This window comes from Notolabrus celidotus, chromosome 21 (genome assembly GCF_009762535.1).
Source record: "Notolabrus celidotus isolate fNotCel1 chromosome 21, fNotCel1.pri, whole genome shotgun sequence".
Lineage (NCBI taxonomy): Eukaryota > Metazoa > Chordata > Actinopteri > Labriformes > Labridae > Notolabrus > Notolabrus celidotus.
Window position 1 is genome coordinate 19,601,318 of NC_048292.1, and position 21,065 is coordinate 19,622,382.

At 45.4% G+C, this 21,065-nt stretch overlaps 3 protein-coding genes across 3 annotated transcripts in view; 1 reads left to right on the forward strand and 2 right to left on the reverse strand.

Annotated features, from left to right (window-relative positions):
- Positions 1-3,152, forward strand: part of il17ra1a (interleukin 17 receptor A1a) — a 6,186-nt gene extending 3,034 nt beyond the window's left edge. The window contains exons 8-11 of the mRNA XM_034674138.1: positions 119-193; positions 288-366; positions 591-710; positions 1,186-3,152. Of these exons, the coding sequence (XP_034530029.1) occupies positions 119-193; positions 288-366; positions 591-710; positions 1,186-2,615 (1,704 nt within the window). The 3' untranslated portion in view covers positions 2,616-3,152. The remainder of the gene's footprint in view (positions 1-118; positions 194-287; positions 367-590; positions 711-1,185) is intronic.
- A 3,567-nt stretch (positions 3,153-6,719) lies between these two features.
- Positions 6,720-8,981, reverse strand: tmem121b (transmembrane protein 121B). The gene has a single exon (XM_034673393.1). It carries the CDS (start codon positions 8,891-8,893, stop codon positions 7,619-7,621), a length of 1,275 nt encoding a protein of 424 aa, XP_034529284.1. The 5' UTR covers positions 8,894-8,981; the 3' UTR covers positions 6,720-7,618.
- Positions 8,982-9,317: 336 nt separating this feature from the next.
- mkrn1 (makorin, ring finger protein, 1) lies at positions 9,318-20,647 on the reverse strand. Its single transcript, XM_034673392.1, has 8 exons — positions 20,517-20,647; positions 18,253-18,384; positions 13,817-13,992; positions 13,458-13,681; positions 13,011-13,225; positions 12,586-12,696; positions 11,735-11,879; positions 9,318-11,300 (listed from the first exon to the last, which is right to left on the reverse strand). The coding sequence occupies exons 1-8, from the start codon at positions 20,588-20,590 to the stop codon at positions 11,088-11,090; spliced, it is 1,290 nt and encodes a 429-aa protein (XP_034529283.1). The 5' UTR covers positions 20,591-20,647; the 3' UTR covers positions 9,318-11,087.
- Between the last annotated feature and the right edge of the window lie 418 nt (positions 20,648-21,065).

Genomic DNA, 21,065 nt, shown 5'->3' on the forward strand with positions numbered 1-21,065 from the left:
ATCCTGCAGAGTGCTATCAGAGTGATCGACTGATGAAACATTAAATCATGAATGCTGACCCGGTGTGTGATCAGAGGGACGTTCAGAGTTTGATTAATGCTGTGTCCCTGTTCTCCAGACTAACCAGAAGACCTTGAATGTCACATTTAGCCTGGATGAATGGCCGTCGTCGTGCTGCCAGTTTGACGCAGAGGTAAACTTTGTAAATGTGTTACTCTGAGGAGAGAGGGATGAGAGACCCTCCTCCAGGTGAGAACAACACTGATACCTGCTCCTGTTCTCTGCAGATCAAACCTCTGTTCCCGAGTTGTGGTTCCGACTGCGCCCGTACAAAAACCACCGTGAATATCTGTCCCAATAAAACAGGTACGCAGTTTAAACATAGAATATATAAACCTTTACAGCTGGAGGGGGGCGGGGCCTAGAGAAACCAGGACATACCCAGAGGACCTGAACCGACCAATCACAGTGAAGAGGTTTCCCTCACATCTTTAATACCTGTGTTAGGGTGCAGCCTCCTAACAGATTAACATCAATATCACTGTCATCAAGTCCAGAAACACGGCTGATCAATCATCAATAATCTCCAGTTCTTTCAGAAAACACAGCAGACGCCCCGCTCGTCCCTCCGTACACATTCGTCTCATGTGGACTGGTGTTCATGTGTGTGGTGGCCGTGGCTGTTGGGTGGGTCCTCTGCAGAAAGACAGGTAAGTCACACACACACGCACGCATGCATGCATGTGCACACACACACACACACACACACACACACACACACACACACACACACACACACACACACACACACACACACACACACACACACACACACAAAGCTCTCTGCTGTGTGTGTGGAGTCCTACAGGACGTCATCACAGACCGGTGTGTGTGTCCGTATGAAGACAATGTTTACACTTCATTTATATTTATTCAATCGATCGATCGACTGATCACAGATCAGTTTGCTGAGATTAACAGACACAGACTCTTAGTTTCAGACGGTTGTACGTTGGGATGTGAAACTTGAAGCTGACTCTGGAGCTGCAGAGTAGACGAGCAGACACTCCTGAGGTCAAACTTTCAATGATGGCCACCATGAAGCGTTGGGTGGCGCTGGATGAAGGCGTAGAGTCTCTTTACATGATGGTGGCTGTTCTGACATCTCTTCTCCTGTCCCCTCAGGCAAAGCGGATTACGCCCCGGCACCAGCACAGAAGCTCCTGCTCCCCAAACAGCCCCCCAAAGTTCTGGTCATCTACTCCCAGGATCACCGCCTCTACAGAGACGTGGTCCTGAAGCTCTGCGCCTTCCTCCAGGCCAAGTGTGGCACCAAGGTGCTGGTGGACCTCCTGGACACAACCACGGTCGGGATGGTGGGTCGAATGTGTTGGCTGGAGTGGCAGAGACAGCAGCTGAAAAACCCCTCCGACAAAATCCTGGTTCTGTGCTCACGGGGCGTCCAGGCTAAGTGGAGAGCCGTGTGCGGCCAGGGCCGCGTGGTTCTGAGGGAGGACGTCCTGTCCCCCAATGACGACATGCTCACACCTTTCCTCAACCTCTCGCTCCCCGACATGCACCAGGCTGGCATGCTGGGGAAGTACATGGTGGCTTACTTTGATGACATCAGCGGTGAGGAGGACGTGCCGTCCGTCTTTGACATCGCAGTGAAATACAAACTCATGAAGCACTTCGAAGAACTCTTCTTCCGGATCCTGGACGTGGAGAAGTATCAGCCCGGTCAGGTCCGACACATCGAGGGAATCAGCGGGGACGAGTACTTCAATTGCCCCTCAGGCCGCGCTCTGAAGGACGCCATCGAGACCTTCCAGGCCTTCCAGCTGGGCAGCCCGGACTGGTTTGAGAAGGAGTGCCTGAACGGGGAGGAGGATGTGACGGACGAGTCCAAGCAGCTGATCGCTCACATGCAGATTCCTCCGGTCCTGGAGTGTGTCCCTCTGATCAAACGAGGACCACCAGTCCACGTCCATGATGTAGAGACCCAGCAAGGAGTACACAGCGTCCACGTCATCACACCAGAACTGAACCCAGAACGCCAGCTGGCCTCAGTGGTAGAAATAGCTCCAGTCCTGAACCAGGAGACCAACCAGTCTCCATCCAGTCTGGCTGAGGTGCTAACGGATCACCTGAGTCCTCACAGTCCCCGTCACAAGCCAGTCCTCCTAGCTGAGCCTGTTTTTAACATGCCTCCCAGACCAGACTGGGCCTCGCTGCAGGGAGAACCCTCGGCTCAGACCCCCACAGAGGATGACGAAGAGGACTCCCTCCCCCCTATGAGCTCACACCCAGACCACGAAGACCAGATTCTTCAGAGCTCTTGGGACTCAGATCTTCCAGAGTCCTCTCATGCCAGCAGACAGAGCTGTCATGCAGCTCCAACTGAGGACAGCCTCTCTCAGCCAGTGGAGCTGGACCAGGTTCTGGATTCCAGTGGAAAGGGTCAGAGCAGTGGATCAGATCAGGGCTACATCTCCAAAATGTCCTCCCAGGAAGAACCGGCCCCCGTCAAAGACCCTCTGGCGGCTCTGAGGAGGCTGCAGGAGGAGATGCTTCAGGACCACCTCCAGTACTTTGAGGAGCCTGAAGAAAACTGACACACCCAGACCAAGTCTAGACTCTCAGGGACCAAAGCCACCTACATGGACTCAGTGCGTGTGTGGAGAAGTAAGGAACAGTGAAACTGATCAGGGAGGTGGAGACAGATGAACATGAACATGATGTAAATATTCTCTTGTGTGTTTTTAAATCGTTTCTTTTTAAACGTTCTGCTGGAGGCATGATGGACTCTGAGATGGACTCTAAAGATCTGGACCATGACAGAAAAGATGCTGGTGTTGTTGGATGAAGAAATAAAGGACGGTGAGCTCTCTGCTGGAGTTTCTTTAAAGAGACGCTCAGGGATTTTCTCTGCTAATGTTAGTTTGCTGAATCAGTGAACATCATGGGGGTTTCATCGTGTGCCTTTCATATTCAGAGTAAATAACCATGTTATGGGTTTGGACCAATCCGAATCAACTATGTAACACAGCTGCGTGATATTCTGCTTTAACTACATGTAACATTTTCATCAGGTGTGTGTCTCAGGTGTGTTTCTCTGTGAAGTCTCTCAGTTATTAAAGACCATGAATCACTTTCTCATATTTATTGAGGTGTAAGCACACAACGCTGCGTCTCACGTCTACACAGACTGGATTATATGAGTACAGATACACATGGACAGCACAGGAGAGTCTCGTCTGTCAACAGTAGTAAAGTTCTCTCTCTGTGAACACGTCTGCAGGAGCTCCCATCAGAGAGCAGAGGAGTCACACTTTGACGGTTTCATTGCACGTTAGCTAAATAAGGAGAAACATCTGCGTCACATGATCTCTGAGCATCCAGGTCCGTAAAGCCTTTGGTAGTTTCAGAGAACTCATGTTCTGTGCTTGTTCATGCAGGATAAAGGCCCAAAATCCTTCATTTCAATGTAAACAAAGGGTTAAAGTGTGCGGTAAGCTTCATGTGCAAATACAAACTAAGATTGTTAGAAAGCATTTAAACAGCGCAGGGTACTGAAGCAACGCTCGGCAGGTCACTGACACGAGGAGCTCGTACAAAAGAGTATAAAATATAACTCTGAACACTTTGGCAAGAGAGACACAAACCACGTGAGCGGGAAGAAGAGGGATACTGACTGATAGCAGCGGCTCTGAGAGACGTCAAACATCAAGGTCACACATCAAGGTCAAACATCAAGGTCACACATTAGGGTCATCTTCAAACATCAAGGTCATCTTCAAAACAACATTTCATCTCTGTAATGTGTTTTTAAGCAGGTGGGGGTTTAAGGTCATGTTTGAACTTCTGAACCCAAATGATCCAAAATATAAAAACGGTTCACAGTCAGTCACATCCTGTGCTCCAAATACATCTAAGAAATTAAATTAAATAGAATAAATAAATAATTGGATTAATAAAATAAATCAAATAGAATTTTTTTTGCAATAAAAAAACAAAAGAATCACTGAAATAAGAAAAGAAATGAATAATTGCAACAATAAAAAAACAAAAGAAATTAGTAAAATTAAATTAAATACAATAAGAAATTAAATTAAATAAATAAAAATTAAATTAAACATAAAATAAAATTAATAACAGCTGCAGACAAAGCTGTGTTCAGATTAAATGTGAAGAATATATATGTATAAATCAGATCAGCTGTTTGTGTTTACATCAGAAATAAATGTTTCTCAGAGTTTAAAAACAAGTTAGATTTTTTAACACGAATAAATGTTTGAATGATGCTTCACTGTCTCTGCTCAGTCATGTGACCGATGTTTGCATCATGGACACATCGTTTATTTGACTTTAATGTGATTTAGTTTAGCAACACATGATGATCCACATGGGACCAGCAGACCTCCACAGACCTGACCTCCACAGACCTGAAATCCTCAGACCTGGACCCTGTGAGACTCTGAGCCTGGGTGTATTAAATGAAAGTAGGCACATGAACTAGCTCCTCTAAACGTCAGAGTTTCTAACTCGTGTTTTTAAGACCACGTCACTGCAGGTCTACAGAGAGGCTCTAATGACACTAACTGATCCTATCATCACACAGAGCTGAGTGTGCTGCTGTAAGTTCATCACTCACTGAGAGGAAGTAGCTGTCCTTATAGAAACACCTGGACGTGGACCGTCTCCTGTTCAGTCCCACAGGCACTCTGAGGATTGTCTCGTCTTGAACAAACTCTGTCAGATTCAGCAGCTCCTCACAGGAGAAACCCAAGCCTCTCTCTGTGTTTGATTAATAGTCACCCATAAAGGGTTAATGTTGATGGGGTCTGCTTTCACACCTGTGTAGCCTAGCTTAGCATAAAGACTGGCAGCAGGGGGAAACTGTTAGCCAAACTCAGAAGACTTCTTCATCTTCTTGTTTCAGAGACAAACAACTCCAACCATGTTTTTAATCCTAACCATCTTTATCCTACTTCTATAATACTCTGTATTAAACTACAACAGTCTATAGATCCTATCAATCACGCTAAAGAACACTTCTGCAGAACCTGCTGAGCTTCCAAACTTTAGCAAAGAAAAACATTTTAATATGCATTATTAAATGTTTTTATAAAATAAAGTAAGATATTATATTATATTATATTTTTGGAGAAGTTCCTAGCAGGATCTTATGGAAGCCCGTTCATCCCAGGAACAACAAAGTAAACAAACTCTAGATAAATAAAATCAGAAATGTTGAATTATCATGAGATAACAACATTTGTCCTGTTTTTGTTGCTGACTGTCAGAAATGAGCTTCCTCAGGACGATGAAGTGCAGCTGTGATCTGTTCAGGTGTTCAGTAGGAGCTTCGGTGATCTCTGTGGACAGAAGAGGAACAGTAACAGAGCCAGAAACACGACAGACTCGTCTGCTGACGGCTCCGTTTGACAGGACTACAGGAGGAAACCTGTTTGTGGCACTGTTGGGTCTTTATACACACACACACACACGCACGCACGCACGACTCCACTGTCAGAACTACACAGCACCAGCACAGACCTGCAGACGACAGCAGCATCCATAGAAAATATTCATGCACACAGGGGAAGGAGTCAAAGTGCACATTACATCCCAACATGTCCAGCTGCTGTCTGTCTGTGTTAGATTCCCGTGCAGCGTGAGACTCACACACACACACACACACACACACACACACACACACACACACACACACACACACACACAAGGTCCATCTCACTGAAGGTAGTCCAGTTTGTTGTGGTGCAGGTGTTGGTCCGACTGTAGCACCTGTAGAGGGCTGGAGACCAGCGCTGTAAGGCTGGTACACGTGATGCATTCAAGGTCCAGAAGCAGAGAGTCCGTCCTGCTGTTATGTAAAAGTCATCAGAGAGCTCAGAGATGAGTCAGCTCGCAGGTTTCAGAGATTCAGAGACTGAACACCTACACAGCACCCCTCTGAACACGTTCTCAGCCCACGATGATGCATCTACATTTATCTGCATCTCCACCAACACCAGCAGAGCGGTTCTGGTTCAGCTCTGCTGGTCTGTACTGGGTTCATTAGCAGGCAGCTGCAGCCTCAGGTAGCACAGGATGCATCCTGTTGTGTTATAGTGATATTATTAATGTTACCTCTGCCTGGACAAAGCCCTCAGGTGGAAGACTTCTTATCTGAGGATGATTTAAGCAGCTTAGAATAAAGTCAAACTGTCGTTATACGTCCCTGTCATGACTTTATATTTATGCTCTGCTTTCAGTCTGATTAACAGCCTGACAGTGACCGTGTTCACATCAACACAGAGACCATAATTTATCTGCTGAGTCTCAGCTTCACTGTAAACAGTTCCACAGAGGCTTCACTCTGGCTTCCTTCAGCAGTATGAACCTGAAACAGAAACTGATGTTCTTGTAATTAGTGGGTCTTAAGTTTGCTGAAATAACAACATCATGACACGGATTAGTCAAAAGTCAAACTTTGTCAGGTCTGTCCTCAAGAGAAGAAAACTACGTTTACAATGTTTGTCTGTTGAATGGAGGTCAATGAAAGAGGATAAGAGACACTGATGTTTTTTTTTAGGTCTGGCCTTCTTCATGGAATGTTCCATTTGTTCTCAGAATTCTGACATCAAAGACAGAATTCTGGAATTCTGTCTTTGATGTCAGAATTCTAGAACACCTGCTGTTGCTCTCCATTACAGCTTTTCCTGCTGTCGATACTACAAACATACTACCTGGCACTGATACTGAGAGTTTGACTCTATTCTTTAAATACAAGATCAAATAATCTTCCACCTCTGATTTCTGTCCTCATGCTCGGCCCTCCAACTCTTTGCAGCATTTAAAGTCTGATGATCTTTGCAAACACAGAATGTCAATTTATGACACAAAGTGCTAAATAAATATATGTTTGACATTTGGCACAATAAGCTGAGAGGAGTTTAGAGATGTTATTTCATGCCAGGGCCACAGGAAACAAACTATAACTGTGGAGCTGTCGTCATATGAAGACTTTAATACAGTGGGTTAGATGTAAACTCACCCTGTAGATTATTTTATCACCAGTTTGTCAAACTCTGATGGATTCTTCAGATTTTTGAATCTCAGGTTGAATGTTCACATCACTGAGGATGATCACACACACATTTCTTCATCACACGTTAAATAAAAGCAGCTGCTGTGTGCCATGGATCATCCAGAGTGAGGCGTTCAGGAACACGTCTCAGCTCTGATCAGAGTTATCTACGTTTAGATTTCAGTTTGTTCTTTTGTTTGGTTATTGATCACCTGATCGGGAAAACATTCAAATCTAATGTAAGGACTTGTTTAAAGAGGGGGTCCTCAGGGGGCCTAGTGTGCCCGGGGGCCAGCTGCAGGGGGATCCGGCCCTGCTGTTAGACATAATGAAAGCACATTAACCCTTTCATCCTCACAGGATGAAATTAAAGTTTCTCAGGGTCAGTTTCTTACATGTAGGTTTGTTGAGTCTCATCCAAACAGTCTGGACTTCTGATTATAATCCGGGATTATTATTCTGGATCTCACAGTCAGAGAAACCCTGATCACTGACGGGTCTGAGAAACCCGGTCCGTCCCTGTCTCTAGGACTGAGTGACGGCCAGCGTGTTGACGTACCCGTGCGGACACATGTCGTTCTCGGACACGCAGTGGGAGAACTGCGCGGTGTTGCTGCTGCCGGCCAGCTTGCGGACTCCCCGCACCGCCACGCACTGCTCCACGAGCTCCAGCAGCCTGCAGGCCAGGAAGAAGATGTTCTTCAGCATGAACACGGACACCGGGAGATGGTACACGTAGACCTGGAAGCAGCGGACCACCAGCAGGGGGGCGTTGACCAGCAGGCCGGTGCAGAAGCGCGCGCAGAGCCAGCGGCAGCGCAGCTCGGAGGCGGTCAGCTCGTAGAGCCAGACCACCGGGACCGCCAGGGCCACGAAGTACACCGACACCACCGTGTACTTCAGGTACACGGTGGGGATCTCTCCGCGCAGCAGCATCTCCATCAGGGTGAAGCAGTCCAGCAGGTCCAGGCACGTGCTCAGGAAGCAGCTGTGGGAGTGGTGGCGCGTGGCTCCGTTCAGGTCCTCGATGATGGAGCTGATGAGGCAGAAGAGGAGCGGCGCAGACAGCAGCATGATGATCTTGAACCCGGTCACCCCGCACGGGACTTTCAGCGCGATCAGGTCCAGGATGGAGGTCTCCAGGACCAGCACCACCTTCGGGGTGCAGGCGATGACGTAGATGAGCCAGGCCAGGTAGGCGTAGGTGAACTCTCCCAGGTTGCAGCCGAAGATGGAGGTCTTCTGGTGGAACCCGCAGGCCCGCTCGCGCTTACTGCGCGCGTTCTTCATAAAGAAGATCCCCCAGCCCGAGATCACCACCAGGTCCGTGGCGATCCAGGAGCACCAGTACAGGTCTGTGAAGATGATGAGGTAGAAGTCCAGGACACCGCCCTGGAAGATGAGGAGGAGGAAGCAGAGGGTTTTGTACATGAGGCTTCGCGTGGACCGGTGCGCCAGCAGCGGGGCGCTCTGGTTGAACTCCCCGGATGTCATGATGCGGGCGGAGACCACCAGAGGCTGGATGCTGCCGGACTCCTCCGGGACGATGCTGCCGCTGCTGGTCTGCGGGTCCCGCCTCCGGCTGAGCGGCCCGGATCCCGGGGAGGAGGAGGAAGAGGAAGAGGAGGAGACGGGGGAGGCTGGGATGAAGCTCGGTTCGGTGTAGAGATGTTCGGCCTTCAGGTTGTCGCTCCCAGTTTCAGAGATCATTGTATTTCTGCGGTTCCTCCCTTTCTCCCTCTCCTCTCTCTGCCCGGGGTTTTTTATAGGAGAGGAACAGACATGCGCAAACACAGGCATGGACTCTGCTGGACCGGACCGCAGCTGCAACACATGGATCCGTTACAAGTGATGCACCTCACTGCCTCAGTTTGAGCCTCACCACAGATCGGTTTAATGATCCTGAAGATCACTTTCATATATAACTGACTCCACGAGCTGCTGATCAGATTTCATGTTTATGATGTGTGAGAGCTGCAGCCTCTAGAATGAGCTCCATTACAAAGGAATAATCTGACACACTTTTCAGATTACACATTATTCAGCTGTCACATCATCAATGATCGTGTTCATGCAGCTCTGAATATCTGAGTTGTGTGCGAGAACTCCTGAACACAGTGACCCCTGAAGGCAGCACGTCTCTGTGTCAGTGTGTGAGGAGAGAGACTGCACATAGAGAGAGAGAGCGAGATAGAGAGAGAGGGAGGGAGGGAGGGAGGCAGAGGTTGGTAATAAACTTTAATTTCAAGTTAGGATGGATGCTGTGGAACATAGAAAACACACATTTCAGTATAAACATATGCATTCCAATGGAGTTCAACAGGTAGAGACCAGCTGTCAGAGGGTAAATATGATCACTCAGAGGAGGGTCAATGTACACGAGGAGGGTCTGATGTCACTCTGTCACCTTCACAGGAACACCTGCCCGCCAGGTGGCCCTGGGTGCTCAGAGGACGAATGGAGGACGGGACGGTCTGTGTTTATATCTGAATAAAGAATGTTAATCAGATCTTGAGTCAGACCCACAGCTCCTCAGATCGCTCTAAAGAACCTGCACAGTGAGCCTAATGTTCCCAGACTACCTCTACAGATGAGCAGGTTTACACCTGAGCCTGATCCATTGGGGGCCCAGCTCTGTTCAGACCCTGAGCAGCTCTTCTAATGTGATCCTAAAGGAGATCACATTAGAGACTGCTCAGTGCTGCCCCTGGTAGCTAGAAGACGTACTGACATCTGTTGTGTTCATTGGAAAGCATGTTGTAGTACCTCTTCCAGCCAGCAGGGGCAGAACTTAGCACAGTACTGTAACATGAATAAGTGCTGAGGACATTAAAGAGTCTAAACTGTGAACTCTGAGTGTGTTAAGTTCAAATGAATAAAGATGTTTAACATTTCTGCACAAACTGATTTCACAGACGTCTCATGGAGAGGAGGGAGAAGTGCTTTCTGCTGTGAAACCAGAGTGAGCATGATCGATCGATCACTTTTAATTTCATCATTGATCAACTATTTAAAAGTTCATTCATTTATTTTATTTTATTTCTCTGAGGAGAAGTTTGAAGAAAACTTCAACCTGTCTTTGAATGCAGCAGGTTACAATCTCTGTGACAGAAACTTTATGGATCAAAAATCCTTCTGAGGAATCATTGTGATCCATATTTTCAGTGTTCTGACTCTTTATGGATCACTTCAATGGATCCGTTCAGAAACAAGCTTTATTAAAGTGATCATCATCACCTGACAGGTCAGCATGAGCTGTTACTAATGAGCACACAGACTTTGAGTCTCATGCTGAGTTAAATGCTGTGTTGTTGTGTGTTCCTCTGAGTTGAGGCGTCACCCTGAAGTGCGTTTAGGTCTAAATGTGCTCGGGGCCGCTCAGAGTCTGAGACAGATAAAAATGCTGCTGAGGATCAGGGTCATGTGTAAACCGGGCTCACTTTGATTCAGGTTTTGGTTTGACTGCTGAGTTCCTTTTGATCTGCGTGCCTCCTGAGAGGACTTTGAACCCTGAATGAAGCAGAGCTGCAGAGGAAGCAGCAGGTGACGGTGGTAAAGAGTTCTGCGTGTCGTCTGAGCAGCTTCCTGCGGTTCACGTTACGTCACGCCATCACAGCCGCTGAGCGGAGTGAATCCTCACACGGACGTTTGATCGACGAGTCAAACCCACACCCACAAATAAACTTGACAATGTTTATTAGCAATATCTGAAGAAAGTTTATCATTTGAGTTTAAGTTGTTTTTATCTTTTTATATTTTACACGTACCACACGGAGAGACTCACGAGGATAGAAAATGTTTAGCACGAGCGCACCGACCGACGACTTGATTTTTTTTGTCTTTTTGATGTTTTAGAAGTTCATTATTAATGGCCTGCTTAAAGGCACTGCCACGATACAGAGGGAGAAGCTACTGTCCATCACTCGCACAAGACAGTCCATTCTAGTGTAGTGTAGTCTAGTATACGGGGGGGGGGCATGGGGGGGGGGGGCTGCTATAGGTAAATCTCATAGAAATCGTCCAGCTCCTCGTGAAACAAGTCCCAATCGTCCTCTGAGTCCGTCACCTCGTCGTCCGTCCCCGCGGCGAGCAGCATGAGCAGCATCTCGCTCAGCTCGAACGTCACCATCTCCTCGTCCTCGTTATCGAACGAGTCAGTGCTCTCCCGCTCGTCGAAGATGTCCCACAGCGGAGTTCGTCTCGAGTTCTGGGGAGAAAATAAATCAATAATCAATCAATCAATCAATAAATATTAACAATAATAATACGTCTCAGGGTTCTTTATTGTCACATGTTGCACAGGTATAAGCACAGTGACATCATGTTATATGTCACATGATCAGGGAGTGCAGGTGTTAAACTGGAACACTGGGCCCATTCATACAGACTCATAAAACAACCATCACTGCGGACTGAACAAACAGCTCTGTATTCAAAGAGGATCTGCTGCTCTTCTCTGTAACATCCAGCAGAGGGCACTGCAGTGCAGGAGGACGGATGTTACTGCTGTGTCTGGAAGATGTGAAGCAGCTTTGGGAGTATAAACAGTGTGCTGTAATTACCACCAGAACACAACCGTGACAGACTCATTCTCAGTAACCTGTCAGTGTGTGTGTGTGTGAGCAGTGTGTGAGCTGGTACCCGGGATCTGCTGTTGGATCCAGTCTGTCGTCTCTGAGGCTGAGCCTCCTCCAGCCGGCCGTCAGGGAAGGCGTGTTTGTAGAAACAGTTTGAGCCGAAGGGGCACGTCCCACGACCCTCGTCAAAGTATCGACATGGTTTGGTCCTGAGAAGGAAAACAGGAAAACGTGGAGTCAGCTGATCTTTAGGTGGTCCTCACTGGACGGTTTTATACATTAGATAGAGTGTCACAGTTGAAGTCTGTGAGACCCCTCCCTTTAGTTTTCACTGCACCCTCCTGTCCTGATCCTGAACACATCCATCCGCATATCTGTCTGTCTCACCGGGATGAGATGGAGTAATAGACTTTGATGATCAGTGTATTCAGACGTCTCTAAAGAGATACATATAAATCTTTAAAAGAGACTCTCTAAGGATCAGGTCTCAGCTGATTCACCACTGCACATCTGAGCGGAGTGTTCAGTCTGCTGAGACTCTTCTGAGACTCGTCCCTGAGGCATCTCTGCATGAGTTCTTTAACAGGGCCGAGTCCAGTACGGGTCGAGCTGAACAGAGGGGATCACACCAGGCAGGAAATCAGACATTGAGCATCCTGTTAGTTTCAAAATAAAACACCCTGTTTAGACTCTGTCAGCCCAAGTAAAGCAGACTGAATACAGCGTACAGGTCAGCTGTTAGGTTCATGATGTTGGGATGTACGTGTGTGTTTGTGCGTGCGTGCATGCGTGTTTGTGTGCATGTGTATGTGTATGTGTATATGTGTGTGTGTGTGTGTGTGTGTGTGTGTGTGTGTGTGTGTGTGTGTGTGTGTGTGCATGCGCGTGTGTGTGCGTGCGCGTGTGTGTGTATACCCCATGCCGTCCTTGTACTTCTGGATGAGTTTCTGCTTGTCGTCTTTATCTTCCACCCAGTACTCGCTCGGGATCACAAAGTTTGATGTGATTCGACACTCCGGGCAAGACCTGCACGAATAGAGAGAGGAGGAAGATAAGGAGGGAAACCAGCGTTAAAAAGGGGCACAGGTGTGAATCCAGCATGCTCTATAGGTTGAAGCAGTGGCAGTAGAGCTGTCACAGCGCTGCAGAGGATCTCGCTCTCTTCTCAGATGAAGGTATTAAAGTGCGTCTGAAACATGAAACTGTATGGTAGCTTCTCACTCTGTATGTTGGAGATGTTCTCCTTTCTGCCTTTAACAGAACGTGTTCTCCAACCCTGCTGTTCTACTCCTCCTGCAGGTTCCCCTCACTTTCACCTGTCGTTAGTTAAAGTGACTCACTTGATGATTTTGCTCTCAAACTGTTTGGCGCTCCTCCATTTGCGGATGCACTTCAGACAGTAGCAGTGGCTGCAGTTGGACAGGATGCCGAAGCGTCGCTCGCTCATGTTGGCCTTCTCGAACACCACCTCCATGCACACACCGCACATCATGTCCTTACTGCGCTGGATGGCGAACGAGATCTCCATGTCCTTCTCGTGGGCCTCGATGCACGCCTGTCAGAGGAAACACACACACGCCTCAGGTTAACCTTCAATAGAGAGCGTGAAACATTCAGGACTCAGCTTCTTTCTGCTGCAGGTTCTCTAAACTAAGAGAACTGATCTGATTCTGCAGGACGGGACTGAAGGCTGTGTGGACCTTCAAAAACTCAACAGCATGAAACAGGGGAGGACAGAAGGAGACTGTGACGTGGAAGAGTCCTGCAGTCATGTCTGTAGGCATTACCTTTGTGTGATCGGAGCGCTGGGCATTGTCGGTGGGGTGTAGCACCTGCAGGCCGCACATGTCGCACACGTCGCCATGGAGATAGGCACAGTTGATGCCGTAGCGACACTCTCCGACGGCGGCGTACGGGCAGAGCGTCTTCCTCAGCTCCTTGTTCTCCTGTGCTGCTTCCCCGTCCAGCTCCTCGATGAGTGGGACGGAGCTCTCAGCCTTCACCGGCTCAGCTGAACACAGAGCCAACATCACAGTTAGAGACTTCAGACGGAGACACGTCTGCACGCTGCTCTGATCTGTGAGCCTGTTTCCCCTTCCTGCATTAAACTGACAGATCTCTGACGTCATGTTTCTGTGTCACTCACCTCGTCCACAGTAGGGCTGTCCTGGGACAAACTCTGCAGCGTTGACCCAGTCTCTGGCCCCTGGACCGGGTGTTGGCCCGTTGTGTTCAGGGTCTGATGGGCCGGCCAGTGAGGCGGAGGGCAGCGGCAGCGTCTGAGAGGTCTCCTCTTCCTCTGTCGGTTTACAGTGTTCGAACCTGGAGGAGAGGAGACGAGGTTCATTACAACAGATCAACGCTAATCTCACAGCTGAGACACAAACATACTGAAGGGATGATGCAGGGAGCAGGGGGTTATGGGAAATAGAGTCCTGGCGGGTTGAGACAAGACCCTGACGCGTCTACATTGTTTACCAGAAGCTAACGGTTTTACCTCCCCTTACAGTCTGTGGTATCTACAAGCAGAAGCTAAATGTGTCTGAACTCTTTTCCGACATGACCTGTGATCAGTTTGTCTCTGGCGTTGCTCATGTTAATGAAAGTTAATAACCGTCATCAAGGGGTTTTGACCAATCAGAATCAAGCATCATACACAGCCGGAAGATCATCATTGCACATCTCATCATCCATGTCTGTTCGTTTCAGGCGTGTGTGTCAGACGGTGTGAGCAAACAGTCAGTGTGAGAACTGCAGAGTTTAAAGTCCATCCTGATTCAGAGTTTGGAGGTCTGAATGTGGACAGGTTTCTGTCACAGAGATGATCTCAGTCACATGGGCAGAGTGCGCTCTGATATAGGGAGGAGTGTAGACTGATCTCTAACAGCTGAATGTTTGAAAGCTAATCAAACAGTTCAGCTTATTTAAACTTCTCTGTTCTCAGAGTGATAAACCATGATGATCAGCTGTGAGGCGCTAGTCTCAGTGAGTCCTAACCTTCAGCGTGCTCGGTCTGTGTTTCCCTGTGACCTGCCTCCTCTCAGCGTCTCAAAGAGCACACTGCCTCTCCCTGTAAATAATAAGCATGTAGGAGGAATGTGAGTGGAGGAGTGTGATCACCTCAGACACAGATACAGTGTGTGAGGACTGAGAGCTGACAGCTGCAGGTCTGTTTGGATCTAATGTTTACTCTGAAGGCCACAGCTTCAACACACACCTGATATTAAAGGGTTAATCTGAAGAGAGCACTCAGGATCCACCATGACGGAGCCATTTCTCTGGAGCTTCACACACGAGGGATAAACCAGAACAGGACCAGAACAGATCAGTGACTGACCCTCTGTATACTGATATTAAACAGAGAGGATCTACTTTATGTTTGAGGATACACCACGATCATAAACATCAGAGCGCTTCTCTCTGTTCATCTGCAGATCACGTGACCGTCAGACTCTCTCAGCTCTGAGAGGTGAAGAGAGAGAGAGAGAGAATGAAAGAGAAAAAGAAAGAGAGAGAGAGATGTTCCTCTCATCCGTCAGGGATGCTGTCGCTCTCTCTGAGGGGAAATATTCTTCAATTAAACCATCACAAGAACCAGAACCCGTCAGGTGTGAGCTCACAGTCACGTCCGCCTTAAGGCTCCACAGTTCATCCTCAGGACAAATGAACCCAGGAGCTCCACGAGGAACACAAACACAGAGTACAGATCAGGGACTCTGCAGGACCTCAGGACGTCACTAAAGTTAGAGCCTCTTCATTTCATCAGATAAGACTCATAAACTAAACTGTGTCTTAATCAGCGTGTTCATTTAAGAGTTAAAAGCTAAATGTTCTTAAGACGTCTTCAAATTTTCAACTCAAACTTCGACGTCTGAGACAAAAATCCCCTGAATATTATTCAGAAGAACCAGACGGACCAACAGCAGAAAACTAAAACATACATGATGATAAAGATGATTCCTCTCAGAGGTGTTAAAAACACAACCTGACGGGGTGATGAGAACCAGTTCAGCTCTGAAGCCGCTCCATGTTCTCCTCGCTCTGGTTTAGCTTCAGGGCTCAGAGACTATCTGAGTTAAATCTGGCTCTGCTTGTTCCTCTCTTTACCTCCACATGTCACCTGACTCAAACACTTCATAAACTTATATCAAATACATATAAAGAGGGTCTGCAGAGGGATGATACTGAGCCTGCAGAGGACTCAGGTATAAACTGCAGCCTGTGTGGAGCTGAGGTCTGCGTGTGTGAACCCTGATGACAGGTCAACTCTTCATACACATTAAACTCAATTTAAAGAGGCCTCAGTAAAGACATGTCAGCTCCTCAGACACAATAACTCCATGACTAACAGGCCCCGACAGTCTGAGCACGCAGAGGTACAAAAGGAGGAGCTGCTGACTGTCTCTCCTCCGTCAGACATCACTGTTAACCAGTCTGCTCCCACAGATCCACTGGAGGAGAGAGAGGGAGGGAGGGAGGGGCAGCATGAATAAGAGAGGAGGCTGCTGCAGCAGAGTGAACCCAAGGAACCCAGCAACAGCGCAGGAGAAGAAGGGGAGAAGGAGGGGGAGGAGGGTGAGAGAGAGAGAGGGAAACACAGCGTTATGCAATTGCCATGCAGGCTGCAGAGCTCTGTGTCTGGACCTGTGGGCTGCAGGAGAGAGAGAGAGGCAGAGAGACACAGAGGCAGAGTGAGAGAGCGAGACAGCCCACCACAATAGAGCGAGAGCCCGGGGACTTGAACCACAACAAACTCCCACAGGGAGACTCCTTCTATAGACTCTTAATGCCGGGGTCACGGGAATAATGAGGACACCTCCTCCGTCACAAGGATGGAGGAATGTGATCAACAACAACATGTCAGAGCTGCACACACTCGGCGTCAGGCTCCCTGCAGGCAGCAAGCAGACTGTTACATGTCAGTGTGTGAGTGTGAGTGTGAGTGTGTGTGAGTGTGTGTGTGTGTGTGTGTGTGTGTGTGTGTGTGTGTGTGTGTGTGTGTGTGGGTACGTGACGCGGTCCTGACTGCAGCTGGTAGTGGTCCTCTGAGGGTCTGGGTAACTATGGGGATGCAGCCAGACACGCAGCAGACAGTCTGTGCGGCTGCTGCTGCTGCTGCTGTCTGGGTACACCGGAGCCTGACAACAGAGCAGCAGACTAATCCCCTGCTCTAAAGACCGAGCGGCTGCATGTTTCAGCCCGTCTCACTGCAAAGAAACACTAATGACCACGTTCAGAGCCAGCTGCAGGGAGAGGCACAGATCCAGAGGAGACCTGAGAGAAGACCTGAGAGACACAGAGTTCAGTCTGAGGGGACAGGCACCTGAGGGGTCCTCAGAGACATAAAAATAGGGTCTGCTTTTATCAGCTGCATGGATGTTTTTAAATCAGTCTATAAAAAACAAACTAATGATGAAATAAATATGATATTCACTAAAACAGATAACTTTAATAAGACAAACTGTCCTCTCTGTGTTCACGTTATACAAAGATCTTTAAATGTTTCACTGACTGAGGTATAAAAACATGTGGATTATAATAATAACAATAACAATAACAATAATAATAATAATAATAATAATAATATCTAAGACTTATATAGCTCTATAAATAAAAAATGTGAAATATAAAAATACTTTAAAATAAATATAAAAATAAATTAAATGAATCAATATATAAAATGAAATGAAATAAAATAAAATAAATAAATAAATAAATAAATAAATCCACACTGTTCTAAAGGACTAAATAAAAGCCTAATTTTCCCCCGTGTTTGAAGGAAAGACCTGAGTGTATGAAAACGACACGTACATCACAATGTTTGGTTCTTTCAACCAGATAAACTAAAAACTTTAAACTTTAAAACCTTGTTTTATTTGATGGAAGGGAAATAAATGTGTACATAACCTGATCAATAACTCCAAACCACGATAACATCCTTCAACAGTCGGTGACATCATTCACAGGAAGCAGCGTCAGAGGGAACACTCATTAAGCGTACATTTAATGGTTCTTCCTTCAAACTGAGCTCACTGTCAAACATATTATTCATCATTTTGTAGATTTATAAGTGAGGAAATGAATTAACTTAAAAATAAGCATTAGATGCAGCACAGTGTTACACTCCTCTGAGATAAAACCGCACGTTTCATCCTGCTGGCTGAATTTACCAAACAACAACAAATGTACCAATAATAATGATAATAATAATAATTTAAAAAATGAAATAATTATAATAATAATAATAATAATAATAATAATAATAATAATAATAATAATAATACAACATCTGAGAAACCCCTGGAGCTGTGTGTCTGTTCCTCAGAAACAGCGAGAGCAGCCGGAGCTCAGACCAACAACATGTTGACACTGGGAGCGTCTCAGGTGTCAGCTCCCCTCCAGGAGCTCCAACACTTCTCAGAAGCTGAGACACTTTTAGAAAAGAAGTCGGAGCGCTGCTTCACGACAACTGGAGCACTCTTTCAGTCTTTGGCAGCTGACCGTGATCACAACACATCCATGTCTTTATCCTACGTTCACGTTAACTCACTGTAATCTAAGAGCTGAGGTGTGTTTCTTTACCTGCACCGGTCCCCAAACGCACAGTTTCCCTTCTGAAAGAACTTGCAAATCATGGCTGCAGGTTGGCTGCTGGTGAGATCATGGGAGTATCGACAGTTTTCTCCTTCTGTGCAGAGACCGTGCATGAAATATCTGAAACAGAACACAAGAGAGACGGCTGAACGTCACACACTGAGACTTTAAAGAAAGAAAGAGACCTTATTTTCTTCATCAAATGATGAAAACACCAGCGGAGGAGGATTATCATCAAGGAGTGATAATGATATATCCTGAGCATTTATTTAGAAATGTGACGATAATTTGATATCTATTGTTATATAGTCCTCCTACATCAGACCCACTACTTTAACGTGCACCACAGATGCACATGATTGCATTGCAGGATGTTGCAGGAGGCTTGCAAGGCAGAACGACTGACCTAATAACTCACCTGTAGTTGTGACACGGTGTGACTGTGGAGGTGTGTGTCAGGTAACCACGCCTGATTCATCTACAGCTACTCTCCCAAAGCATTAAAGCCTGTTCCATAACCCTCTGAAGAACAGCTCCTCTATTTTATAAAGATATCCAGACATACAGAGCAGGGCTGGGTTCACTCTGAGAGACAGGTGTGCTACAGGTGTTTGAAACAGAGACACTCCTCACACAGGGCGTGAGGAGGAGGCCAGGTAATGAGAGGGTTCATTATATTTTATGATCAATTATTGAATTTAATAGCAGCATCTGATGTAGTAATGTCACAAAGCGTCTCCTTGATGTAAACATGTGAATATGAATGTGAACATGTGAATATAAATATGAAGATGTGAATATGAATGTGAACATGTGAATATAAATGTGAAGAAGTGAATATGAATGTGAACATGTGAATATAAATGTGAAGATGTGAATATAAATGTGAAGATGTGAATATGAATGTGAACATGTGCAGATATATATAAGCATGTGAATATAAATGTGAATATGAATGTAAACATGTGAATATAAATATAAACATGTCAACATAAATTTTGATATAAAAATGTGAATATAATGTAAACTTGTGAATATAATACAAACGTGAATATAACATGTGAATATATATGTGAATATAAACATGTGAATATGAATGTGGATATAAAAATGTGGATATAAACATGTGAATCTAAATATAAAACATGTGAATATAAATATAAAACGTGAATATAAATGTGAATATAAACATGTGACTCAAACATGTGAATATAAATGTGATTATAAATGTGAATATAAATGTGAATATAAACATGTGAATATAAATGTGAATATAAATGCGAATATAAACATGTGGATATAAATGTGATTATAAATGTGAATATAAACATGTGAATATAAATGTGAATATAAATGCGAATATAAACATGTGAATATAATACAAAAAATGTGAATATAAATATAAAACATGTGAATATAAATATAAAACGTGAATATAAATGTGAATATAAACATGTGAATATAAATGTGAATATAAACATGTGACTCAAACATGTGAATATAAATGTGATTATAAATGTGAATATAAACATGTGAATATAAATGTGATTATAAAGGTGAATATAAACATGTGAATATAAATGTGAATATAAATGTAAACATGTGAATATAAACATGTGAATATAAACATGTGAATATAAATGTGAATATAAACATGTGACTCAAACATGTGAATATAAATGTGATTATAAATGTGAATATAAACATGTGAATATAAATGTGAATATAAATGTGAATATAAATGTAAACATGAGTATATAAATGTGAATATAAATGTACATACATGTATAATGTGTGTGTGTTCGTGTGTCGTGTTTCACTTTCACATTGTGTACAGACTGAAGCTCAGCTCGGTCACAACAAACAGCTCATGTGCTCTAACTGAGACAGTTAGCAGAGAAATATCATAAACACATCAAACCAATAAAGGATGGTTAGTTATCAAAATGTTAGCAGCTCGTTATTAAAGTGAACCCCTCTCTGTAGTGTGTAAGTGTTGGTGTAACACTGTGTTTCAGCTAGTTGACAACATGCAGGCTCTGGAACAGGCTGCTAACCTCACAATGCCTTCAGAGAGCTGAACATACCTCAGCTACATAACAACACAGGGAGCAGCTAGCTAACAGCTGACCGAGACTCGGAAGACGCTCCTGTCAGTCGGTCGTTTCAAACCGAATCGTCGTCATTTTAGTCTCAAACCACAGAGGATATCATCATCATCGACATGTTCACCTCCAGCCGTCCTGTCTTACCTGCAGGTTACGTTCTTGGTCCACCCTCCTGTTACTGCCGGAGTCTCCGTAGACGCTGCTGCTGCCTCCGCCATAGCTGTTTATGTTGAGGAGCCACAGCCGGACCTTCCGGACAGCTCCGCCACGGCTCGGGCTCTTCCGTATAAGTACGATTCAAGCCGAAGTTTTCCGAAGATCATTCGTGGAGCGCTTCCTGCTGTGGGGCCCCGCCGTCACTCTGAGTCACTTTATAAGCTTATTTACGCGCTTTATTTCACTGTTTAAAATGTTGCTTTATTATTTAAGTAATTTTAACTGTTATCATATTCTATTGTTATTTATTCATTCATTTATTTATATTATTTATCTACTCAGATTTATTCATATTTTTAGCCTTAGTTTTATTTTCAACGCTTGTCCTTATTACCCTTTTTAAATCTATTTATTTTAACTATTTGTATTCTTAATTTTGATGCTTTAATTATTTTAATTACACATGTTTTATTGTTGGTGTGCATTACTCTCTATTTTATTTTAATTTTAATTTTAATTATTATTTGTATTCTTCTT